At 34.2% G+C, this 27,986-nt stretch overlaps 1 protein-coding gene across 1 annotated transcript; it reads right to left on the minus strand.

The window, feature by feature from the left end:
• Positions 1-1,413: 1,413 nt before the first annotated feature.
• On the minus strand, positions 1,414-27,949 carry TBPL1 (TATA-box binding protein like 1). The gene is made up of 7 exons (XM_039879034.1): positions 27,687-27,949; positions 8,616-8,794; positions 6,574-6,656; positions 6,359-6,422; positions 4,748-4,851; positions 4,559-4,653; positions 1,414-2,541 (listed from the first exon to the last, which is right to left on the minus strand). Exons 2-7 carry the CDS (start codon positions 8,748-8,750, stop codon positions 2,462-2,464), a joined length of 561 nt encoding a protein of 186 aa, XP_039734968.1. The 5' UTR covers positions 8,751-8,794; positions 27,687-27,949; the 3' UTR covers positions 1,414-2,461.
• Between the last annotated feature and the right edge of the window lie 37 nt (positions 27,950-27,986).

The raw sequence follows: 27,986 nt of genomic DNA on the forward strand, positions 1-27,986 counted from the left end.
AGCCTTGCTTTTTTTGTTCATTTGTTTGTTTTCGAAGAAGAAGGAAAAGTATGTTCTGTAGAGGATCAGCTTGAGAAATTAATTATAAATCTTTGGTGGAACTATATGCTGAGATTTTTTTAAAAAATCAAGACAGGAAACCGATATGAAATTTTCTTGCGAAGCATAACAGAATGTAAGATATTTAACAAAATTATTACATGTTTTCTTTGAAGTTCAAACACTACATATACTTTAGCTAGTTCTTGGTTTAGCCATTCATTATAAATGTGCAAAAAATTGTTCATAAACCTATTACTAGTGATTTCAACTTCAGGATCTTAAAATACATTCTTATATTTTTCTTTTATTACCCTGAGTCTATAACTAAACTGTCTCCAGAACAATTTTTACCCAATACACCCTCAATCAGAGCTTTTTGATTTTCAAAAATAAAAAAGGGGAAATACTTATAATTTGTATGTATATATTCACAGTTTTTATTTATAAAAAAAATTTACAGCACTTGTGAAAAGCCAGCAGAAGACATCAGACATGCTCGTTTCTTACTAGCTTTGTTAAGTTTTGTAGGTTATCCATGACACTTTGCCAGGTGATGCTCATGCAGCAGCTCTGAAACCTGACCTGGTCAGATTGTCTTTCTTCTTTTTTTCTGAGAAAGCATTTTGATGTGCTACGGATCCACCCGGTTTTCAAGTCACTCAAATACTGAAAATGTTATAACATCTGGATCTGTACCTCGGCCATATAAGTCATGTTTTTTCCCTTTTTCTATATTTCTTTTTTAGAAACATGGCAAAACAAGAGGTCAGTTATCAATTACTGTAAATTAAAACTAAATGGAAAATCTCAAATTTTTAAAAGTCTTCCTATAACTTTTTTTCATTGAATGATATTCTCTTTTATTTTATGAGGATATCTATCCTACTGGATCTTTAAATGAAGCAAATGAACAAATGTAAAAAAAGAGAACAGAAGTCTGAAAATCATAATTAAGTCTTTCACAAGAAAGAAAATATAAGAGGCTTTGCCCCCCACTTACGAGGGAGAGGCAGGGTAGGGGAAGGCGTCAAGAAGATAAAAATAAACAAAACACTATGTATCGTTCAGTGCAGTGCTTAAGTTAGATTTTCAAGATTTTATAACATGGTAAGGAAAATGTACTAGAATATGGGGGTTAAAATGCTGCAATTTTTCACAAAGGTTTCAAAACATTTTGGAAATTCAAGTTTTAGTGAAAGCTTGTGTTGGAATATTGTCTCTACTAACTGAGAAGCTAATTTGACTCTTCACTCGGTTTTCGGTGAGCCAGAGAGCCACTGTTTCACAAATACTTTAAGATTAGCCATCCCTTATGATGAAGAGTCATTAAATAAGACACAGCAAGGGGAAAAACGTATCTTGCAAAATGGCTTTAAAATTCAAGTTGAACTGTATTATAATGATACTGTGGCACAGAGGCAGCCTGTGGACCCTGCTTGTTAAAACAGCACAATTTACCAGCTTCTGGTAAGACTCTTAGTAGAGCCTTGAGTACCAACCTAATATTATTACTTCCCTACAACTAGAGGTGAGTCCTCCCAGAATAATAAAGGTACATATGAGGTACAACTCATCACAGCTTCTTTCTCATATCCATTTTATAGGTAAGAGGTTTCTCTTTTTAAAACTACAATTTTATAACCTTTAAAAGATATTTATATTTTCTATCATATTAAATTAGCAACATAAAACATTAAGCTTAATCTATAAAGTTCTACTCCGGTTCCCTAGAATTTATATACACGTTTTTATTTCTAGCAAGAAAAAATTTCCTATTCAATATTTGGTAACAGAGCATTAAAAGATATTATATACATGTGGCATATATATATTTACAAAATACACTTCAAAACGAAGCCAACACACTTTAGCAAAAGTCTAAGCTTGCATAGATTAAAAAAAGAATTATGAATACAATTTTTATTAAAATAGAAAATGGGGAATAAAAGTTACAGAATGGATATGAAGAGAGACCTTTTCCAAACTTTTATTTGTGCACATTCAATTGAAAAAGATAACTTTTACAGGTTCTTTGGTGCCCATATTCAGCATACAAAAATGTAAAAGACTATTCACAAATAAAACACATTAGCTCAAACTGGAAAAAAATAACAACTAAACAATTTAAGGTAGTGCACACTGTGACAGCTCTGCTTATGGGGACATGAGAATTACTGCAAAAATAAATAGAATGTCCTTTTGTAAAAGCAGCAACGTCATGTCTTGTAAACTTCCTTTTTATATTACAGCAAGGTTTGAAATAAAACCCAAAGGGCCTGGAGCTTACACTGCAGCCATGAAAGAATAAGAGTCTATTTCCTCAATTGCTGTTGGTCCAGTTTTCCTTCTGTTTTGAGTCCAATGTGCAGCAGGTTTTAAAAGGTGCTCAGTTAGGGATTCTAACCAATTAAGTGATGAATTACAAAATTTCTTTCCTGCTTTCAAACACAAATGGGTAAATCTGTTCCACAGCAGTAGCAACAGCCTTTACATTGGGCCCTGTAACCAACACAATGAAGGAATGGTGAGAAGCAGAGAGAGCACTTAGGCAAAGTTCATTTCTCAGAATTAAAAATATCTAAGTACTTTCAGGCTCATTGTTTTAAAAAATCTACACTGACATTATTATACACAGAGTCACAATAAAAACCGAGAGAATAAAATTTTTTCTGGACAATTAAAAGAAATTTGAAACACAAATGACGTTACTCATCTTGTTTTAGGGGACCAGTGTGAAGAGTGTACATAAAAAAGGTCACACAAACTACCACAGAGGAGAATAAAAAGTGCTACAATATGCTTATTAAAGGGAGAAATGACAAATGCGATTAGTCGACTATTATCCCTTCGGTCACTGCAGTGTGGCTTTTGGTTAGGCTACTTCGGAAGCTTACAGGAGTGTTGAGGAACTCAGCAGAATAAAACAAAACCGCGTCGAAAGTGCTGGGAAACAGAGGCTGTTATAAAACTACAGTCTAAAAATGTCCACTCATTACTACTACTGGGCAGCAACGTGTTTGCTACTAATCCAGCTATCTCGCCCTCACAGCTTACTCAGTCGACAGAAAAAAAAGCACAAGGGGATGAGGTGACACTACGTATTAATTAATCCATATAACACTAGGAATGACTTTTCTAAAAAATGTAATCTTTCGTTTAAATAGCTCAAAAGACACAAAAATAGGCAATGAAAAAATTTTCATAAAATTCATTTTGAATAAAAATGGTTTCACTAGGGAATAATGACCTCCTTTGAAAGATCCTGAAAATGTACGTGTGCACCCACTGCTCCTTTGATGGTGCTGATCATGTCACATCCTGGTCTGCTCCTTTCTGACACCTCACCCCCTCCACAGGGGACAGTGCTTTGCTCACCAGAAACAATAAGTGTGTGTTCATTGAACTGTTAACATTTCATGATATTCCAGATGTAAATATATAATGCATACTAATTAACCAGGTCAAAAGTTTGTTACTGAGTTAATTACTAACTCAATAAAGACAAAGATTTCACAGATGCATCATTTTATTCTATACTTAGTAAAGACATCAAAAGACTTTGGGACCCCTCAGAAGTCTGGGTTCTGAAGTGTAGAAACAGGTGAAATAAGGGAAGAAACACTTGCTCCCCACCACTCCATTTTTAAGATTCAGGCACTATCTTGGTGATAGGCGTTAAAAGTCTCCAAGGAAAGTGTGAAAACCCACAGGTGAGTAAAAACTAAAACTTATCTGTTGAGAGTTTAAAAGTGTCAATTAGTAATTTTTATTCTCCTCGAAGGATTGAAGGAATAAAAAGAAAAATTCAAAGACACTAAAGAAATTTCCCTTAACTCAATTTTGCCAAAAGCTGGGCCTGACTCCCAAGTAGTGTCTCTGTACAATTTATAACTGCGGTACCATTAAAAAAGCATCCTGCATGGCTGATGCTACCCTCTGACTTCTATGCACAGTCTTAAAACCGCCCCTTCAAAATACTTAAAAGACTAAAAAGATATAACAAAATATATATAATAAGTAACAAATAGGTATCAATTATATTTAAATATTTTGCTTATGTAAAATCTCTATGTTCATAAAGTGTGTTTCTCTTAACTATTTTAAATGCAAGCTATTGTAAATGAAAAAATCATATTATGAAAATATATACTAGAATATTCTTAACACCTCCAAAGTGGAAACTATCCAAATGCATATGGACAGTATATTGACACACTGGGTATTATATAGCAACGAGAATGAATGAGCTAGAGTTACATGGAACAATAAGGATAAACCTCACTGTGATAATGATGACTAAAAGAAGATATGTAAAAAATAGTGTATAAAAGATTTTAAAATAGTATATGAAGGCAGGTAAAACTATCCACAGTGTTAAAAGTCAAGAGACTGGTTCCCCTTAAAGGGCCAAAGTGGCTGATAGGGACAAATTAGATATTATTTCTGATTTGGTATGTACACCTCGTATTTCATTCAATTCGTAACTGACAAGTTTGGTTCCAATATCATAAAATACCTGTTACTGTGATACTTCCTGTTGAAAAAATCTGTAATGTAGCTCTTAGAGATTTTATCCGATAGCACACAGCAGGATGAAGTTCAGGTTCATAACTATACAAAAACAACCTCAATTAATATAAATATTTATATAGCTTGACAAGTAATTTCAAATTTGGTAAGTTATCTCGATTTCTGAAAGACCTACCTGGCATGAGGTCTATTGTTCTTTGTGAATTCTGGCAAACGGATTTCAAATGGCATGTTACATACTGCTAAAACGTTAACAACCTTAAAATCTGTAAATATTACCTTTAAGAGAGAAGTAAAACTCAATGAATTATTTTGAAACAAACAAAAAATCTGCTTTCAGGGCAATCCCTAATAATTAAGTTTCAACCCTTAAAAATAAAAGCAAACAGGATAAAACAGATAATCTTAAGCATGAATCCAGTGTTTTAAGTTATTGATGACTTCTTAAATACTATAATTAAAGAAAAAAAACTCAAAAACCTCATTAAAAAAATAAATAAAACCTGAGATATTTGCATGATTAAAACAGTTCATCTGGAGGGTCTTTTGAATCTTATGTTTAATTTTCTGAAACTTTAAATGGGAGATTTAATCCACTGTGATAGGAGAGTGAATAACACAGAAAAAAAAAATCAAAGCAGAGTTCTCTTTTCGAGAGTTAAAATAAAAAAGTTGTCACTTTAAAACTCAAGAAACAGTTGAGTGTATACTAAAACTAAACTCCAAAGATCAGACTTTTTCTTATATGTATAAGGTAAAACAATATTTCTGTGAGTTTAGTTAGATGTTCGTTTTCTTTGGGGATATAGAAGAGGGATACAGTGATAAAACTGTGCCTTTAACTCACAGGGATTTCTTTCAATATTTCTAATTTTATGCTAAGACAAGAAGCTCCAAGGCTGAAAATAATGTTCACTCAAAATAACTTCAGCCATTCCTATCAATATGTTGAAGAGTTTTATCATCTTTTCAAACATTCCCAGTAAAGCTATAATTCTGGATAAACCATCCTCCAACGTAAGTACTCATACAAGGCAGCTTTAGAAAGTCATAAAATTGTGTAAAGTGGCACCATCATTAATCATGGCTCTCTATACTGCCACTCTCACAAGCTCCAACACCTCCAATACCCCGCCAGCACTGCAGTACCGTCCTATGACCCTCCACCTTAGAGGCCGAAGTTGTAAGATAGAAAACTCAACTTCCATCACTTCCATCCAAGTCCCAAACAGCCTAGAACCACCTCTTGAGAGACCATAGACTATCTTTACCTGTCTTTCATTTACTCAAGTGACCTAGCAAGTTCACAGTGTATATTAACTTTATTCAAATTTATACCTCTATAAAATTGTATATGATAAGACTAACCTGACAGCAATGGTCATTGTATCAGTGTGAGAGCATGCCAACCAGTGTGTACATGTCAACAGGGCCTGCAGCTCTCTATTCATACCACTCTTGAGATGACCAAAAACATATGATTTTTTTTTTTTTTTAAGAAGTGAGGAAACTTAAAGAGTTGAAAAGGTAGTTAACTTGTAAGGAAACAAGTCTGTCGGTACAAGAAAGAATTTGGAAAAAAAACCAGGATCTTTTACAAATATCCACATGGACAAGATTTGCTACTAAATTTTTACACTGAAAAACAGTATAAAAAACCTAGAAAAAGGTCAATCATGAGAGAAGTTTCTGCGATGATTTCTTTAGTCTATTAAATTCAAACTTTTAAATTTACAAAAATAAATCCCTGAATATTTGCAGTTGGGATATTTTTTGAAAATGTTACCTGAAAACCTAGTTTTTGGAGACTGCGAGCTAAACGTCTGGCACCAAATTTAGCTTCTTCTTCACTATGGTTTTAAGGAAAGAAAAAGATTATCAGTTATACAGAAAAAAAATTTTATACTGAGGAACATGACAAACTATACATATAATTCTGTTTTCAAAGTCTAGAAATGTACTTTCCATGATGGGAAAATTAAAAACCTAAGTAACAATTACCTTGTTGCTCCAGTGCAAATAATTTTTCCTGAGGACCAAATTGTAGCTGTAATTCTAGGTTTTCTAAGCTTCATTAATACTTTCTGGAAAAAAAATTACATAATAAGGATTAATTTTCACATATGGTTCTGCTCTATGTGGCTATTTTAATGTTTAAATACTACTCCAAGCTTACCCAAGATTGAAATAAGTGTTCTCCAAATCACCCATTCTGAAAAAAGTACCATACTGAACAAAAGAATGTATTAATATAAAAGGACATTTAATTAATTTAAAAATACATGGCCTGTATAAAACTCTCCCTAATACCTGAAGTCAATATACTACCAAGTATATAAATTTCATCTCTCATATCATTCCCGTAACATAACTGCAATTTATAGTTTGCATGGATCCTCAAACATGGCAAATTTGTTCAAGCCTCAGGAGCTTTGCAGTAATTGTTACTTTCATCTAGAATATTTTTCCTTCAATACTCTCATTTCATTCAGGTCTCTCACCATGTTACCTCCATAGAAAGGCCTTGCCTGACTTCTATCAAAACAAACATCCCTCTACATTCTAACTCTGCTTTATTCTGATTCATGGCACCCATCACTACCTTAATTGTGTCTTATAGTTGAGATGCCTATTATATATTCAAGTTCCATATGCGAATCTTGAATGCAGGCAAAATGGAGCTGGAGATGTAATTCTACATTTATTAGATATGAAAGGCATTTAAAGCTATGGGTTTGAATAAAATTACCTACAGAGTGAATATAAACAGGTCAAGGATTAAGATACAAGACATGTAAATTTAAATTTTCAGTGCAACTTTTCATTTATGAAAATATTTATTATATACCCATTATGTGTAAGAGAGATAAATCTTTAGTGAATAATGTAACACATAAACGAATTAGACATTTTCCCTTAAAACTTGTGTTACATTTTGATGTCTTCTCTTTCTCTATCATATGCCATATTATCAAACTGGAAAGCTATTCAATCTGGGGAGACAAAATTTATCAAAGATTCAAAATAAATTTGAGCTAAAATACATTATAAAATTTTATACATAAGTGGCTGAGAAATACTAGACTAAGTTTATTCTACATTTAATTGTCTTTCACCACCAGCTTGTCTGTCAAGTCAGCTTTTTCTGTTAAGCTTCCCAGGAAAAAAAGACTTCTTTGCCATAGGCATGCTGAAAATTTCAAAGACGCATTAGGTTTTCCTCTAAACTTTTTAGCAGACGTATTTACTCCTTTTTAAAAATGAGGATGGCATTACTGATGAACTTAAAAATCTTTAACTGTGGGTCACTGAAAATTTTAACTGAATTTAATTCAACTTTACTTAGTTTTTAGTACTAAGAACTAATGATAATTTACCTATGTAGGTGGCATCTAATTTTTAGATCTTAAAGCTTTCATATGTATTCTTAATTTTTATAATAAATGTAGATGATATATATCTCATCATTCTTTGGTTTATAAAAGTCAAATGAACACCTTCTGTCATTTATGATGATAATCTCAAAACACTAAGGTTAAAAGCAAGTTGTCAGCTTTTATTTTAAGTATTACAGGTTTAATGAAAACTAAAATTTAAAATGTACAGACTAGGATATGAACTCTATTTTCTAGCAATTTGTTACTAAAGAATACCAACTATCTCATCTAATTGAAGAGGCTATGCAACATACTACAAGATTTACTACACACACACACAAACACACAGGGGCATCACCCAGGTATATCTGAGTAAGTATACATCAAAGTGTTAACATCCCCTTCTTCAGTAAAAAGAAACTGAGAGAATATAAAATGTATAGCAACCAGTGAGCTCTTTAGTAAGACTTGGAGATGAGTATCTCCAAAAGCTGCCGCTTCAGGAGAGGTGGGGCCACTTCTACACAGCTCACTGCTGTATTCAGTACAACAAGCACATGGTGAGGTGCTCACAAACTATTTGTAGAATGAATATATTTTATTATAACATTTGTAGCACTATGAAATTAGACTATGCAGCATACATACCAAAATTCAGATACTTACTCCAACGTCACGCTTATAAATTACATTTGCTCCCTCCAAAGCAATCTTCCTTAAGTTCAAATGACATCTTGTTCTAAAAACACAGACTACATTTGTAATCAGAATGTCCAATGCAACATCACTGTCTGCATCCATTGGGGTAGTTTAAAAACTTAGCTTCCCACCACGAAGATCACATCCTGCGAAATAAAACAAAATGAAAGTAATTAAATGTTCTGTGAATTTTCAAATAATCTTGAAAACTAAAGTGTAAAAAAATGATTATTTTTTAAAAATGTTACTCAAATCATGTTAGGGCAATTCTCCGAATGCACCAAGTTTAAGGGCTATACTTTGTGGTCCCAATGTCCAACCATTAATGGTACTATAACGCATCTCATATAATTTCCTAGGGCTATAAAAAGGTTGACCCATTTTTCTCTACTTCGGGTAGAGTAATAGGCTTAAGTTTAAAGAAGTAGAAATACTATTTATAACATTAATTAAAAGACTTCTCATTTACTAGTCATTCATTCATTATCTACTTACTGAACACTTTCTATACACTGAGGATATTAGGGTAAAAAAATGAATAAGGCAAAGTCTTCCGTCCTCAGGGAGCTCACAGACCTGTGTGTATATGGAGGAGCTCTAACGAACAGTTAGCACAACACCATTTTTATCAAAATCACAATCTTCTACAATATATATCTTTCCAAAACTATGATAGCATTTACATAAACAAACAAAAATGAGCCCTCGTTTGTACTAAGCATATGACCCATATCCAGCTAAAAAATTCTTTAACTGGGTTTCCACATCTTAAAAAAATAAGTAATGGTAATTCAGCTTATCTAACTCACAAAATCAGAGAAGAATAACAAAACTATTATAATTATCTTTAATATTCCTTGCGGCCACAACATAAAGAACTAGTATTCTTTATAAGGATTCAAATTATTATGACTAAAGCAATGAAGATACCAAGAGTCCAAATAAAGTTCAACCTTGTTTTTTTGCCTTTCAGTATCTGATGGAACACAATGAAAAGTCAGATCAAGACTTCTGGCACAGCATCCAATTCTGTGTATCAATTATACCTCAACTTCACTGTATTTTCTCACTTTTAAGTTCCCTTCAATCTGCTTATCTTCTTGTTTTTCTGTTCTTTGTGTATGCTTGAGCAACCTCAATAAGTCATGAGACAGCGGTGGCAGTGGCCCTGATTGATAGGTAGACTAACAAGCAGAGGACAGAGGCAGTTATCAATATTGATCTTAAGCAGCACGCTCAATGTCTGACCAACCACAGGTTATGAGAACTTGGGCAAGTTATGCAATCTGTCTGTGCCTCGGTTTTCTCACCTGCGACATGTAATAGATAGTACCTACCAGATAGTGTCGTGGGGATTATATGCAATGTTTAAAAACTACTTATCATATACATCTGGGAAATAATAACACAAAAATAACAGTGATTATGGGTAAAATAAGTTCAAATCAATAGGCAGAACAGATTTCTTAGCATCATCTTCCATGATTATACTAGTGAATTCCAAAGTATTTCTTTTAATACTAGGTGTGGAAAAACCTTAAGTGGACAAGCCTGAAACTTGACTTCCAAAGCCACCTATTTTCATATGAATGCAAAAGAGCTAGGAGTCTTTTTTTTCTCTACAAGCCCTTAACAGAATGTCCATAAAAATGTATATGTATGTAGTATACTTTATATATTTCATATTGGTTCATATGTAAATTTCCCAACTGGTTTGTATAGTTCCAGAGGGAATATTAAGTGACTCCATAAAAAAATATAGTATTTCAAAGTCACATTTAAACTCAGAAAGCTGTTACACCTGCTAACACTACAGTATGCAATATTTAAGATATACAAAAGGGCAAAAAGAATAATGCAATTAACATCTATGTACCCCTTACCCAGCTTAAAAAATAAGCATTACAATTGATGCCTCCCCTTGTACTCCTCCCAAACCACATCCGCATCCCTTTCTTCCAGAGGAAACCTCTACTCTGAATTCATGTTTTATCATTAATTTAAACTTATTACATATATATTATACCCCTAAACCAAATTAAATCATGAGCAAAAAAACTTCCACACATTGATGGATTTGCTTTCCTAACATCTACTGTAGGATTGGTACGTCTATGCTCATAAGTAGAATTAGCTTATAATATTTCTTTCTTGGACTGTCCTTATTTGGTTTGAGTATCAGTTATACTAGCTAGACTCATTAGACAAGTTTGGGTGATTTTTTTTCCTTCTTTTTTTAATTCTCTGGAGGAAATTTATAAGACCTAATCTGAAAATTGTCTGAATCTGTTTCTTTGCTTGGTGGATTTTAAAAGGCTACTTTAATTTCTTTAAGAGTTTTAGGGTAGTTGATGTCTTCTATTTCTTCTTGAGTCAGTTTTCCTAAATTTTTAAATTTATTGGCATACAATTTTTCCTATTTTTAAATAAATTCTTAAAATCTCTGCTGTAGTATATTTACCTCTTCTTCCTTATATTACTTATCCCTGCTTTTCCCCCCTTCAACCATGCTGAATGGTTTCTCTATTTTGTTAAGTTTCTTTAAAGAACAAAAACTATCATCAGTCAATTGATGCTCTTATATTAAATTTTTTGCCTTATATGCATCATTTCCTTCTACAGATTTATTCTTTTTCTAATTTCTTACACTGGAAAGTAAGCTGATGCCTAAAATGTATGAACATTTAGGGTGATTACAACCAAGTGGTTTAGGTATGTCTTAAGTTGGATATATAGTGTATTCATTATCTCTGGATTCTAACAACATTTAAATTTCCACTATTTTTCTTGGACTAATTATTTATTTATTTAGAAGTTCTTTACCTTTAGAAATATATCGTTTTTAAGTTCACTAGTAATGAAGAAATGCTAACTTAAAGGAAAGAAAGAGATACCACTTATTTATATTGGCAAATATAAAGGAGTACTTGTGAAGGTGTGTGTAAACCAGCATTCTCTTATAATGTGGAACAAAAACCTTCTACAGGAGATAATCTGGCAATGTGCATTCAAATAATTTAAAATGTACATATACGTTGACTTGCAGTCAATTGTTAAGAATGCATCTTGAAAATAATTCAACTGAACAAAGTATAAGATTATACACTGCAATTTTGTAATAACAAAACAATCTGTATGTCTATCTTGAAGAGAATGAATAAAGTACAGCAGTTTTATATAATAGACTACTAAGCAGATTTTGCAAATTATAAAACTACATGAATGTAGACAGAGGTCCAAAATGTGAAAAAAATTACATGTTTGTAAGAGTTCATTTTGGTTTATATATCTACATATGTACTGATATGCAGCCAAAGTGATAACAATTATTATATTCAGAGTTGGCAACTGAGTGACATAAAAAATTTTTTTCTTCTATTGTTTTGCAGAGATTTTTTTTAAAATAACAAATACATATTAGATTCACTATCAGAAAAATAAAAGTTAATTCCATTTTGATTTAAATAAATTATCAGTTATTTTCCCACTGCCCAAATTAAGACATGCCTAATATTAAGACATGGTTTAGTCAGGTGTTTTGTCCTGTTTCTTAAGTAAATACCTAGTATAAGTATGTCAAATATTTCCTTCAAATAAAAGCAAAGTTCAAAATTGCAGCTGTCTTGACTTCAGAAATGTCATATTTCTAGCTTTCTATTAAAATGAATTGTAGAAGTTGAAGCAACTTCTTTCTCAATCTATGATTTTATGGACAAGAACACTTGTGTTCTTTAGGTCCTCTGACTTTCTAGTGGTATTAAAAACATTCAGCAACCATCACAAACTGCAACCTTAAAGCATAGCCTGGAAAACACTGCCACCTCTTGGCTTTTAAGACAAATTACATGTAAGACTATTACATTTAAAATTTTCCACACCAGGAAAGATAATGAAACTGAAAGGACACAATAAACATTGTCATAAAAAGAAACCAAAAATTACTCTAAAATCTAACTAAAAGCTAAAGAATGAAACTAAATAAACCAAAGAATACAGAAAGTGTATTCAAGTTGCATCTGAGGTACTGAGAGAGAGGCCTAAAAGGTTTAACCACAAAATTATCATTCATGATTTGAAATGGCAAAAGGGTAAGACTGGATATAGACTAATTTGCAAACACAACAAAAACTCATATGGTCTCTTAGAGATCATTCTTTTCTAAAAGAAAAACATGCCATCTAAACTAACTCTTCTTTACAAAGCTCTCAAAATAGCAGCTTAGGAAACAGACATTTCCTACTGTGATTCCAACAGGTAGATTACTATACTTCAGTTTCTCAACACATGCCTGTGACAAAGATGCAGAAACTGAACATTTTGCCTTTTAGAAAAAGGATATTCTTTTATATCTGTTTAATAGTACAGCACATACCTTACTTTTCTCTTGTGGAAATTTATAATAATAATATCACTGTACCTCCCTGGATGCTTTTAAGGATTCAATATAATTACCTATGTCAAGTACATAGCATATGACATGTTTATTAAATGGCAGCTATTACTGTTTGATGAATTGATATGTAGTTGAACACTGTAACCAAACAGTATTTAATGAATTGATACAAAACTTGAGAACAGTCACATTAATAGAGAAAACCAAGATCTTCATAGGTCAAGCAGGGGTGAGCAAAACTATACCCAAAGGTCAGTGCTTGTTCTATAAAAAAAGGTTTTATTAGAGCGTTCCTTTGAATAATGTTGCCCCATTCATGAATCGCTTCATAAAGCCCATTAGATCTTTAAAAAAAAAAAGTTTTATTGAAACATAACCATGCTCATGTGTTTATGTAATGACTGTGGTACAGTTGAGTAGTTCTGCCAAAGCCCAAATGACCCACAAGCCTAAAATAGTTACTATCTGGTCCTTTAAGAAAAAGAGTGCTGTTCCTGGGCTAGCTCAATGAGGTAATATTAATAAAATAAAATTTAATGCTTATAAATATAAAGCTTACATTTTTATTTAAATGACCAAAACATCTGTATATCATGGTCCTTCTTTCAATCCTGGTTTGAAAAAACAGCTCTAAGCGATATTTGAGGGAAATTTGAATATGAATCCTGAATGATAAATATTAGGGAATTACTGTTACTTTTGAGTGAAATAATAAAGTGGTTATGTAGACAAATAAGCTTGTTAGAGATGCACACTGAAATATTCAAGGGGGGATGTCATGTCTGTAATTTACTTTAAAATATAGATATTTTTCGCTATGTAAACTCAGTAATAAATAGATTTGAATAAAGTTTCATATGACTCCCTCAATATCTGGAATCCTGCCACAGGAACCAAACAAATTTAGATAATCTATTTTGAGGTACACGGGGTTTTAATTATATTACTTTAAAGCAAGTAAACCAACAAACCACCATCCAAACTCTAGGTTAGACAGGAGTGTCTAGAACGAAGGAAGTAATAGTCTTCTGCTACCAAAAGATATAGAATATCCTGACCTTATTGTTTAAAGATGGCACTGACATCCAGAGGAAAGTAAGATGAGATATAAAAATAGTTGTGTGAGGAAAGTCTCAGGACATTTAGCACGAGAATACCAGTTGTTCTTAAATATCTAAATAAAAAGGAAACTGAGAGATCCAGTTAGTCACAAAAAAGATCTCATGAAGCCACATCAAAAAAACCAACAAACAAAAAACAAGACAAAAAACGAAATACCTGGGCTCCACAGAAGATAAGTGTCAAAAAAGGGAGGCGAGAAAAATAGAGCTAGATAATTTACCAACACTTAGTAATGTTATAGAATGAGTCTTCTGGTAAGTGGAAGACGAGACTAGATGGTTTCTAAGATCCTGTCTAATTCTAAAATCTCGGATTCTAACATCTTAGATGAAGACATACTACAGACAAATTTAGGAAATATAAACTAAATTTCACTTTTAGTTCTAGGGCTACTATGTTAGTTTAGTTAAATTAACATCCCAATTCTGAACTTCCCACTTTCCCTTCAACCTGCACTTGTGTTCAAAGGGGCAGTAAAAGAATATAGTTAGATGCACTAAGGGGAAACAGCATAGACTGAACAAAACCAAAAAACCTTTAACTTGTTTGGCAGGGTGACATTTTATAATGAAGACATTTTTGTGGATGGCCTAAGAGCTTATACACCAGTCCTCGGGGTTGGCAGTTTTATATTCTAGCCACACGAAAAGTATTATATTAACAGTATGCCTGGTCACAAAAACCCTTGTATTTTCCAAGGAAAGGAATATATATTATACGAGTGTATAATATAAAACATTTTTAAAATGCTTAATTAAAAACAAAAGTATTTGATGTACAAAACCATCATTACATTAAGTTAAACAGAAAGTTTAACTATCTTCATTGCTTATGTCTCCCTCCACCTACTATACCTCTGACTCAATCTAAATACCAATTCTGAAGACTGGTAAGCAGATAGCATTCATGTGAATGACTTGCACCATTTTGAATTGTTATAATTTTCTAAAATCTGTATTAAAAGTATAAAAAAATTTTTATGGGAATTAATTAACAATAACTCTGAGGGTTGTCAGCAACCATCTATTAAAAAAAGAGGAGTATATTTTGTTTCAGTCAATAAAAATATTTGTAATGGTACCTAAAAGGTGGTGAAGAAAGATTTAAATGATGCTGATTTTTTGAGTGCTTAAGGAAAAGTAAGTCAGTGGTTTATATTCTCATGAAAAAGTTCCAGTTGAAAAAAAAATAAAGTATTTGGCAATTTAGGAATATATAACCCATCCCATATTAATAATAATATTTAAACATTAGCCTATTTAAGAATTTCACTATTTCAGAATGAATGCACTAAAATGTATCTACAAAGTAAGAAAATGTAGATGTTTAAAATGTGGATCCTAATGGAAGCTATATGACAGTTCTGAACTGTTCTCACCTTTATTTGTCAAATGCAAATCCCACAATTTATTCAAGATTGTTTTGAGAAATTAATGAGCACCTCATAAATTAAATATGCTTTATTAATGTCATATTAGTCAACATTAACATTAATACTAATTTTAACTAATGTCTAATTACAGATAACAAGAGAAAAAAGTATATTTTACTGAATACAACTTGAAATTTGGGTATTCAAACTCTGAGATAAGAAATTTAACACAGTAATTCCATATTACATAAAAGCAAAATTTTGGACAGACTTAGTATTTCAAATTAATGGTCTTAATGTACGGCTTTTAAAGAAAATAGCATGTCATTTTCTGATTGTATAGGACATACTCAAAGAAAAAAGTTGTAATTGCCACAGTTGAAATTATTAAGTTTTTTTCTATGTTCATATAGACATATGTTTTGAGGCTGCTAAATCCTTAAGTTTATTTGTACACATTAAACATGACTGGGAATATACATACACACACATACATACATAAATACATATGCTGTTTTATTTAGTCAACAAAGTAGATCTCATGAAGTCACACCAAAATCTTTTAACCTGACATAAAAAATAGCAATATTGAATTGATTTTCCTTGAATACTTACAAATGAGAATGAACTTTCCAAATATCACTACTTATATTTTTTCTGTTAACTATTTCATATCTTTTGTTCATTTTCCTTCTGAGATATTTTACTGATTTATAAAGGCTCTTACATGTAAAGAATATCAATGTTTGCCTGCTTATGCTATTCCTTCTGCTAAAAATGATTTAACTCCACTTCTATGCCTGGCTCAGCACCTCCCTCATCCAATCAATTCTATAACGATGAATTAGAAATCTAAGCATTATGCCCCCTGCTAGGGGATGGGATCCAGTAGTAAACATGACTTGGCAGAGGGAACAGCTAGTGTTTTCAGCTCTGAGGTGAGTTAAAAGTTTAAACTGTTCAGACTTGAAGAAACGTCAACATGGCTACAGTGAGAAGAGTGAATGTGACAGTTGCATGAGACAAGGCTGGAGATGAAGGGAAGGGTCAAATAATTCCTTCTAGGCCATGTTAAACAAAATTTTTCATATTATCCCAAGAACAATGGTGAGCTAAAAGAGAAGCAAGAGATGACATGATGTATTTGTTTTTTAAAAATATATCACTGCCACTTCTGTACCAGGAGAATAGACTGGAAGATAAGAATGGACAGAAAACTCAGGGTCTAGCTCAACAGCCATGGTGAGAGATGACAGCAGTGGAGACCTGGGTGGATGAAGATGGAAGTAGACAGAAGAGAGACCTTTTCAGGAGACAGAGTGAACAGAGCTTTGCGACTGATATAGGGAAGAGGAAAAGGGAGCTAGAGGATGACTCTAGGTATGTGGCCTAAGATACATTTACTGAGACAGGAACAATGAAGAGAGAGCATGTTTGCAGGAGGGATGGAACAAGGAGGAGGGGTAAGAATTCTGTTCGGTCTACGCTGAACCGAAGGAACTTCTGAAACGTACAAGAGGAGATACAGAACTTGCAATCAGATAAGAGTCCATTGCTCCAGACAGGTCTAGGTCTAGATTGGAGGGGAAAATTAGTGAAATCCTAGTATAGAAGGCAATTAAAACCACGATGGGTAAAATAAAAAAAATCATATCGACTAAGACATCTGATCCCCAAGACTGAGCCAGAGTATCCCTGCTGAGTCCCATTACATGCTGCCATGTATATACCACTATCACTACATTTCCCCACACTCTAGTGAAATTTCCTATTTATATATGACTCCTTGGTAGACATAAGCTTCTCAGACACATGATCAAATCTTACTTATTTTTGTACCCTAGCCTTGGCATAATTCCCAAGGCACTAAACACATCCAATGCAGTGTCTGTACAAGATTAACTGTTAGCCTGAGATTACAAAAAAGTAGTATCTACACAGAACCCCTTCTCCAACACACACGTTTAAGAGATTAGAGTCTAGGGCAGATCACTTGAGTTAAACCCAGACTCTACCATTTCTCATTTGTGTGACCTTGGGTAAGTTATTTAACGCCTTTGTGCCTCAGTGTTCTCATCTGTAAAATAAGTCAAGATAACAGTGTTGTGAAAATTGAAACTATGCAAAGCACTTAGCACAGTACTTGCACATGGTAAGCATTCAAATTTAACTATTCTCATTGTTACTATTATTATCTCCTTTGTTAACCTTCCAAAGACAGAGAAATGTTCAAAAATAAAAAGGATTTCAAGTTATTTGTTGTGGTCCTTGAGCTTTGGAACACAAAAACAGATCATATTCCTTCAAGTCTAAAAGCAAGGGGAAAAAATAAATTTAATTTTGATGTATCTTATAAATAAAATTAGCATTTAAAAAAATAACTAAATTAAACAGTGAATTAAAAAAAAAATCTCCAGTAATAACAAAGCAATTTTGAACTAAAATAAATAGTTGTTGATTGGCTCAGATGTTAAATTGCAACAAAACTGTTTATCATGTTCTTTCCATTTCATTACAAGTGTAAGGCATCAGTTCTCTCCACCGATATTACGTTTCTCTATTTTCTCATATCATGAATGGTCATTTAAAAAACTAGGAAGTTTATCTCTTTCTAGAGAATCTTGATATTTGTCCCGTTACCCATAATAAGTAACTACAGTTTGTAAGACTAATTTAGCCATTAAACCGACGCTAATAAAACAGCATAATTTTGTAAAGATTATTATTTTCTTTGCAAGTATAAATGTTAATTCACTAGGTAGCTAACAAACCGAGTAAGCCTTTCAGTTTCTGCTTGGTATCAGGGTTGGCATGCATAAAGTTCAAATTTCTCCGTATTCTGATTTGTACAGCAGGAGTGTGAATGTAGGGTTCAAACTTGAACTGCTGACAGCTCATCAAGAATTTAATCAAGAGAAAGCACTGCAAGGTGAAAACACAAGAGGTGAAATTTCCAATTTTGAAAGTTTTCTTTCAACTGTTTTTATAGGTTTACCCTTTATACAAAATGTTTGTATTAGTATAGACAACCTGTTTAAGGTCTACGTCATACATGACTGCCATATAAGAAAAGGAAGGTAAGATTATGGAAACAGTGCAGAGTTCAAACCGTACTAGTTAAAAAAAAGTTTTAATATTTAGTAAGAAATGTAACATACTTAAATAAAAGCAAACAGGATTACAGAATAAATACTCTTTCCACATGTAAGCACCATTAAGAATTTCTTGTTTTACTCAGAAAAGGTCAGATCGTTCATTGATTGAGGGCTCTGTTACTCAAAAGAGATAAAAAATGGAGAACTTGGCTAAAGATCAGAGGAAAGCCATACATTTTTTAAAATGAGAAACTAAGGTCTATGAGAAAGACTCAAGGACGCTGATTTAAAACTAGCACAATAGTAAACTGAGTGATTAAATAACAATATACAAGTAAAAGAACGGATTCTTATATAGAACACAGAATAAGAGTGATGGAAGTGATCAAGATGACAAACAAAATAAAAACTATGAAGAAGCTCAACACCCAAAGATATTAACTAACCTCTGTAGGGTCCTGATTTTTAAAACATTTCCAAGTTGTTTCTAATGCACAGTTGGTTGAGAACCACTGGGCTGAAACACCACAATAGGTCATCAAAATAATGGAATTTTCCTGTCAGTAAGTAAGTCTTTAAAAGGGGCTATATTCTCATATTGGGACTGTTTATCACAGAGAACATCAAGATTTCTGCACTCTGTTTACCATGCATTGTTTCCTTAACTTGAATTCATGTGCTAAACCGACACGATCTGCCTTCTGCCTCTGAAATGTTACGAATGAATGGCTCATTGCTGAATCCAATGTCACAGTTCAAACTCCCTCCTACTAGACTAGATCTCTCTAGGGCATAAAGCAATGGGAACCCCTGATTCTCAAAATTCTTCCTCTGGTACTACTCCCATCTTTGGTTTCTGTGGTATGTTTCTTAGGTTCTTCCATATCAAATACTTTTCTGTCTGTTCCTTAAATCAGTTCTTACCTGAAGTCCATGACAGATCCTAAAAAGCTCAACCGTATGTTCCAGAAGTGAGAAACTCCTTGAAATTTTTATGTACACACATAAAAATTTGGATTTGTATGTGAGGAAGCAATTGTTTTCTTCATATTCACAAATGAGTTTTAAGATCCCTGACATTTAAGATCACTGCCTTAAATACTTTCCTTCGTTGAGTTTTCAGGCTTCAATTGTTATCCAGTAGATTATTGCTCCTATATCAATCCTGACCAATCTAAGTTCTAAACCCATGTTCCTGTCTGTTAGGCACATTCACTGAATTAAACCAACACATCCAAAATTAATTAACCCCTTTAGAAATACTTGCTTGCTGTCACTTGATTCTTAATTTTAGTTAATGGAGCCACCATCCAAACTTCGCACACCTGAATTGGAAATTTCAGAATCATTCTTCATCTTTTCTTTTTCTCCTATACCCATTTAATTTCTCATCCAGATTCTTTTCTGCATCCAAAGCATCAGTGTTTCATTTTGGGCTTTCATATGCCATTATGGCTACAGCCTTCTAATGGAACTCTCTGCTTGCAATCTACACAATCTAGTCCATTTACCAAATAGGCAACCAGAATCATCTTACTAATTGTGCCACACTCCTGCTTAAAGAAACCTCTTTAAAATAGAATCTAACTCGCTTTACTTGGAATGCAGTGAGCTTCATGTCTCCAATATACCTTTTGTAACCTAATTTCTCACTTCCAACACACATTAACAGTCTCAACTTTTTACCATTCCTCTTGCAATAGCAGATCCTTTCCTGATTTTATATCTGCCTAGGATGCCCTTTTCTCCACTCCTTCGACTAACGAATTATTACTCATAATTGCATTCATTTAGTATGCAACTCATGTGAACCAACCACTGTGCCATGGGAACCTAGTTCAGAACAAAACAGTCAGGTAAGGAACCCTCATGGCAGTTGTATTCCTGTGGAAGAAGCAAACAACAGAGAAGCAACTGAAATAGAGAATGTGATCTACGTAATAAAGGAAACGAGATGACACAAGAGAAACTTTAAAAGGAATGATCCAGGAAGGCCTTTTAACTTCCTCAAAAATGAGAAATTACTCTTAAAATCAGATCCTGAAGGATAAGAAGGAGCCAGCCATATGAAACATTGAGAGAAACGACCCCAAGCAGAGGTCACAGCCAGTGCAAAGGTACTGTGTGTATTATAACTCTACTAGACTGCAGGCACCACGCTCCTTGAAGAGAACTGTTTAATATAAATGTGTGTCTTTAGAATTTTCCTTAGTAACTAGTACTTGGTCATCAACTCAAAAAATCGTTGCTGAATTAAATAAATATTTAGAAGCAATTAAAAGAATTGTGGGTCTGGGGAATAAATGGGAAGAGCAGAGATGTTTCACTATAACAATAAGAATCTTAGTAGCCCCAAACCACTCAAGTTCCTCAACAGTACCCTATTATTTCCTTATTTCACTTTCTGGTATGTTCTGGTTAATGCTCCTGCACCTAACATGTTATTGTTGGTTTTAGTTCAAACCCCCAAATTCTGAAGGGCAAGTGTGTTCCAGGAGCTTTTACAAATATAGTAATATAATACATTTCTGATGTAAGGCAAGAATTATTTTAATTAAAACACACATACAGAGCCTCAGCACTTTTGACATACAGTTCCTTTCCCCTCCCCTAAGAGTTATGTTCTCCATTTCACCCCCAAGGGTCCTAACTCATCCATATGCTAAATTCATTCCATGATAGCTGGTTATAGATAGTCTGGCTACCATGTCAGCTACTTCAGCACAGCAACCATCCAATCAAACAGGGTTTGATGACAAAGCCATTATTCCTCTTTACAAAGTGAAAGTAAGGATACAAGGCAAATTAAGTTAATATAATTACAGGCATTTGAAACTCTTCCAATTTAAAAGGCCCAAAATAAAATGCCTCAAAAGAGTAAATTAAAAGGTACATATTCTTAATGTACACACAAATTAACAATTATCCAAGTAGTTCTACACTATGTATTGAAGCAGAATTTTCAAGATTACTAGCCAACCAAATGTTTTCTCTGCTACACTGACCTAAAGACTTACATTAGCAATATGCTGCTAAGATGATAAAAGTATTATTCATGTAGCTTTTTATCAGTTGTGACATATCAGATCCTTTACCTCAGGTTCTCCACCACTACCACTACCATTAAAAAAGAGCAAAGAACTGAGTTAAGAAATCTAGTGTACCAAGTTGGGGTTCAGGAAGGTCTAACAAACTGGTGACTGTGTCTTCAACATAGTTGTGCCTCCTACAACCACCCTAACCTGCCACCAGTAGAGATGCAGGGATGTGGTCGACCCATGAGCAAATGAGTTGGCAAATTAAGAAGAATGACGTGTGGTTGTCCCACAAAGGCTTCAGATTCACTATGAATCTTAGCAAAGGTTCGAACAATGGACAGGTTCTATAAATGTTGAACACAGTCATAAACCAAATATCCATCTTCATATTTGCACTTTTATAACTGGCTTTACTATCTTCATATCATTAGGACAGTAACATCTGTCCCTGAAAAAGTGTGATTAAAGAACACTAGGGAAACATTAACAGTGTGTTAGATCTTTATCTCAATACAGGCAGGTTTTATTATGGACAATAGTATTGGTACCTTGGAGACCTGTTTTTCTAAAAATCCCCTAATACTGTGTGTACGCGTGTGTGTGCGTGAAATAGTCATGATCATTTCCTTGCTTAATTCAATATTTTTTAGATCTAGAATCCATAATGGCTACAGGAATAATCTATTCTGGCCAAGGTAGTTATTACTCAAATCAACAATATCAACTAGACTTTACTCTCTTTAAACAGAAAAACAAAAGCCACACATCTTAATACAAGAATATTTGCCAATTTTCTTGGGAGAGGTATATAAAAACCAACTAAAACAAATAAAAACAGAACATGGAAGAAGGAATTCCAAAACTTTACCCCTGAACATTTAAAGCAAAACATACTTTTTAATAACATATCCTACATAAATTTCTATAAGGCATATTTTATAAAAACATTACTGTAGTCAAAACCAAGACCTGGATATGAGCCAAAATAGGAAAAACAGTTTGCAATTCATTGTATTTAAACATAAATTTTTATTTTCTATTTAGCAGTTTCAAATGTCCATAAAACGGAAATATAACATTTGGACTTAACTTTAAAAACTTAGCCATTTCAATAGCAGCATAAACAAAGCTATACTTATCAAGTTATTCCCTTGATTAAGTAGCCTCAGTATTTAGTGTTACCCTTACCATAAACAAATAATTTTCCAATTTTATGCATTCTTGAGCCGCTGAACTACTGGAGTAGAGAAGCAGTTTCAGCTACCTCTAAAATTACAAGATAGCTTGTATGCAGAACATTCATAATGACACGGAAAACTCAAGATAAATGGCTTGACAATGACACGAAGTTTCGAGTTTACCATCATTTAAGGTTATACAAGTAAAAAACAGTGTCTTCTAAAGAAAGACTAATTCTGCTAAATGAAACCATTGGGGTCTATTGCTTTTATTCAGAAGTACCATACAGCTAAACAAGCAGTCAAGTCCACAGGGAAATAGCATTTCAATAGCTGCAACACAGTGCCAGACCAGGCTTTGTTGGTCTTCCTTTTCCAAGAAACAGAGATGTCTTTTTACTTACTCCATCTGCCATAAGTGATAACCAGATGTCTGTGCGACAATTCAAAATTAAAACAAAAGTGCTTTCCCACTCCCAAAACCTAACAGCAGAGAGAAGTCCAATAGTCAGTGATCACAAAGAATTTCAGTGCTTTAATAGAAAGCACCCAAATGAAAGAAAGTATTCAAGTGTCTAATGATTCACCTTTAATGTACTACCAAGCACCACTGCTACGAGCACCAGTTAATATTTTTTCAGTTAACTACATGCTGAACATTGTTTAAGTGCTTTACGTTTAATAACTTGCCCAAGACCATAAAAAGCAGCATAGCCACCATGCTGAACACAGGCAGCCTATAACCAGAGTCCATACTCTTAAGCTCTATACTAACCCTAATCCCGAAAAAGCATTAACTGATTTTTATCAAAACCATTCTGCCTCACAATAAAAATATTCGTAATTTATCAGGAAGAGGAAGGTTAACATCTGATTCTTTGGAACCATTTAATAAAAACAAATTTTCACTTCTTTTCAAATGGTGTGAGTTAAAAAACAAAATGAGTAAAAAAACCCCCCAAACACACCATGGACCAATGTCTATAGACAGACATCTGTGGTGCTAAATATAAAGAATAAAAGTCATCCACATATGTCCTGAGAAAACTGTGTCCTTAACGCACAGTGTGATTTTCAGTATTCTTTCTTAATGGATGAATATTGCATGGTCAAAGTCACAAATTTTTGTGCTGTATTTTTCAGTGAAATTTTAAAGTTTTATTATTGACTCCCATATGAAGGCTAATTTGAACCATCCTGGAATTCACCTTAGTGTGTTTTTGAAAACATTTTAATGGGACCCCAGTAGCATGCTTCCAATATAAAACAAGCCATTTAAACCAAATTCTGAATTTTATCACCTGTTCAGTTACAAGGTAAGTAAGACCGGTGTACAATTTCTAATACACCCTGATTCCTTTCCACTAATGAAAACTTCTGGAATATTGCTTTTTCACAATTATACACACACACTCTCTCTTTTAAATAAGAGGTTGATTGTATCTGTGTGGCCTGGAAAGACCTCAGATATGTATATACGGTCACCATTTTGAATTTTCCCAAAGTGGGAGTCACATGAGAAGAGCAAACACTATATCTACCATGATTTTTATTGTCTGATGAGGTTCCTTTCATCCACTAGATTAACTCCTTCAAGTAAAAGAAAAAAAATCTATGTATCCTTCTATTAACATGTTAATCTTCAAAATACACATTCATCCATGACCTGAACATACAGAATGATGGCAACTCAGTCCTGAACATCAAGAAACTTTCAATTTAGCAAGAATGATGAAATCTGTACACCAGTAACTATCACACCAGGTAGTATGCAATAAAGGATTTAAAATTCAAATTTGCATCTGTCATATTTTGGTATCCATGTATGTTATTTCTTTACTATCTACAAGTGCACAAAAAATACCTGAAGAGAAACACCTTTCATTTAGCTTTGCACAGATGATGTGGCATCAGGCATATAAGAGGTACAATAAATGAGAGTATAAACTACAGGAAATCTTTATTAATTCAAATGTCACGATACAGCTAAATTTTCAAAGCACTACAAATTTTGACTCAGAGACATTGTGGAAAACTACTATATTCTTTTAAAATAAATTTAAACTTCAATTGTTATAGCAATAATAATTTCATCACATGGTCTATGATGCAACAGAAGGAAATCAATCTCCAGGTTATTACCAGCCTCCTGCACCTAAAAACAACATTGATATCCACTCAACTAGATTATATACTCTTGGCTGATTTTTAAAATAACATGCCAAATACATAAGAAATAACACTCCAAAAAAATTCAGCTGTATTTCATATGTGTTTGTTCTACTTTATAACAAATTCTGCACTATGTGTATACATCCACAAAAATTTTGATATGACATGAAGAAAAATCTGTGGAAATCACTTTGTCCCCTTGAATTTGGCAAAATGTAATTTCAGTTAAATATTCAGATGAAAAATGATCAGAAAAGAATGATGTTAGAAGTTTTTAAAAATAAGAATATGAAAATTTAAGGCTCAATTAAAAACACATAGCAGACTCTACTCTTTAAAAAAAGTGACCATGTCTATCTACTATTACATTATTACCACTTGGATTTCTAAAATACCTTTTATTTTAAAAGTTCAAATATTTTTACATGCCTTATTTCAAAAGTCTTTTGATTTTCAGCGTAAGGCTCTTACCTGTTGTATTGCACAACCAACATTTATTCAGAATGAATACAGAACATCTAACATGACCACTTCAATTCTTCAAATAAAGGGGAGGGATACAGAAGGAAAATGTAACAAAGTAATATTAATAAAAAGGATATTCAGGCCAAGGATGTATGCTGAAAACCCCCTGAGAAACAGGAATAATACAATAGAATAAAAACTCATTTTTGATTGGGACAAGATTAAGTAAGGAGAGGAAATAAGACAACACCAAATGTCAGTGTTGGAGCAGATAGCAAGGAAAGGAGAAATTGGATTGTTAATAAAGGTGGAAGGTAGAGTTTGACCCCCAGTCAAACATGGAAGGGATATATGCAACAGCAAATTAGGTCTAGGTGAAGTGAGTGTGATGGCAGCCCCGAGACTAAGGGAATTCACAATGTCGCATATGTACTATGAACATCTTGGGGCTCAACATTCAACAGCCTCCAGTGGGGTCACCTCCCAGCATATCTTTCACAGAAGAACAGTTACATGAAAAATTATGTTAACAGTTTTTGAGTCATTAACCTAAAGATGATATTGAGTTTTTCTTCTTAGAGTCTTAAAATGCAATTTTAAGTTTCCCAGTGTTTATACTTCCCATCTTTGTTAAAGGAAACTGCCCACCTCTTTGCATCTAAATCCCTTTAACAAGACACACTGAACCTCAATTCCATGAAAAAGCCTAAGTTAAAAACTATATTCTGGCATCAGTCAAAATAAAGAGCATACAGTAGATTACAGTTTCTGAGACTGACTTAGAGTACACAGAATATAAAAAGAGAAGGCTGAGGATAAAGATAACACATTTTTGTTTAAGAGAAGCCAGGCTTAGCAAAAAAGGTGGGGGACAAACAGAAGCTGTGCTTGACATAATTGCTTCTGTAATATATCAGTTTTATTTTCATCTTTAATCTTCAATTTTATATAAAGAGTTGTGTTCCCATTGAACACAAAAATAGTATTACTGTAGCCTTTTTTAGTATGCCACAGGAAAACCTCATTTACTGACCTAGAATAGTTTTGAAATGTATAAAACCATTAAGTAGTGACGTAAGGCTTAAAGAGATAGCATACACCGATAAGTATTTAACTGGACAGATCAAACTAAGTAATTCTTTAAACAAATTAGTGATAAAAGCTCCTCGATTTGAATGAACTGCCATTTTCTCAAACTTTCAGAGACTGAAAATTATTCAGATCATAGCTGAACCTTCTCCTTATATTTCTTTTTCAGTTTCCCCAGGGAATCTGCCATTGTTTCTTTACACAAAAATTACACCAAGCTTCTTTTCTTTTCTTTTCTTGAGCCAATTTTAAGGCGCTGTTCTTAACCCTAAATACACAAGCCCACGCTGATTAACTGCCAGTGTCGCTTGGGAACTGCAGGTGACAGATGCAGTCAGAGAGCTCACAGATGTGGACTGGCTGCAGTCTAAGCCTTATTGCAACGAACACACTGACAGAACCCGCAGATGCACATCTCGACAAAAGAGAGTTTTAAAAATCATAATTCTCAATTAAATTTACTTTTAAGATTCTTACTGGCGCTTATCCCGACTCTTGTTCCTGCTCAGCTCTACGCACGATTCACTGTATCTTCCTCAGTTTCCAGATCCTTCTTCACATTTTTGGTGAATACAAATAATAATAAAATAAAGCAGGGCTTTTGGCATTGCCAGAACCAGGAACCAACGAAAGTGCTATTTGGGAGCCTTCCCGCCGCAGCAGAGGCTACTTAAGTTTTCTGGGAAGCAACGGAACCCTAGCATCTTTGAACGATCCCTCTTTTCCTGGGTGAGGGCTCCACAGAGACAGATGGAGAATCTCCCTTCTCCGGTCTTTCCCAGAGGTAGCTAACATGAAAAAGAAAACACCTCTTTCTTATCCTATACCCCGTTGGATAACACTCCCAGGCAGTGACGCCCCACCCCCACCCCGTTATCCCTAATAAGATCCCCACATACCGCCCTGTCCTCCTAAGAACTGGACCCTCCCTCGGCCCCCGGACCAATTTCTCCTACCCGAGCGCCTCTCTTCCAGTCATCCGCCACCGCACAACCCACCCGCAGCTCGGCCCCCGCTCCGCACACGCCCGCCCTGCGCCCAGATGCCCAGCGCTCGGCACTCAGGCCGCCCGGCTGCCCACGTTCCCCCCGCCCAGGGTCGCCTACGGGGTTACCGTGGGAAAAGGTGGCGGTGGCAGAGGACGCGGCGGCAGCAGTGCTGCCGGTTGCGTCGGACGCGAAGGATAAGCTGGAGGGCAAGGATGATGATGAGGCGGGCGCGCTCCCCAGTCTCCATGGAACTCCCGCCCCGGCCCGTTGCTAAGGAGCCCCCGAGGCTCGGGCTCCGTCTTTCGGGCTTTGTTGTTCCGGGTACGGGGCGGCCGCCGCTTCCCGGCGACAATAAATAGAGAAGACGCGGGGGACGATAGAGATAACGCGCGGGGGCTAGAGCGTCGCCGGACAAGGAGCAATTG

The sequence above is a fragment of the Pteropus medius genome, unplaced genomic scaffold, assembly GCF_902729225.1.
Source record: "Pteropus medius unplaced genomic scaffold, Ma_sr-lr_union100, whole genome shotgun sequence".
Taxonomy (NCBI): Eukaryota; Metazoa; Chordata; class Mammalia; order Chiroptera; family Pteropodidae; genus Pteropus; species Pteropus medius.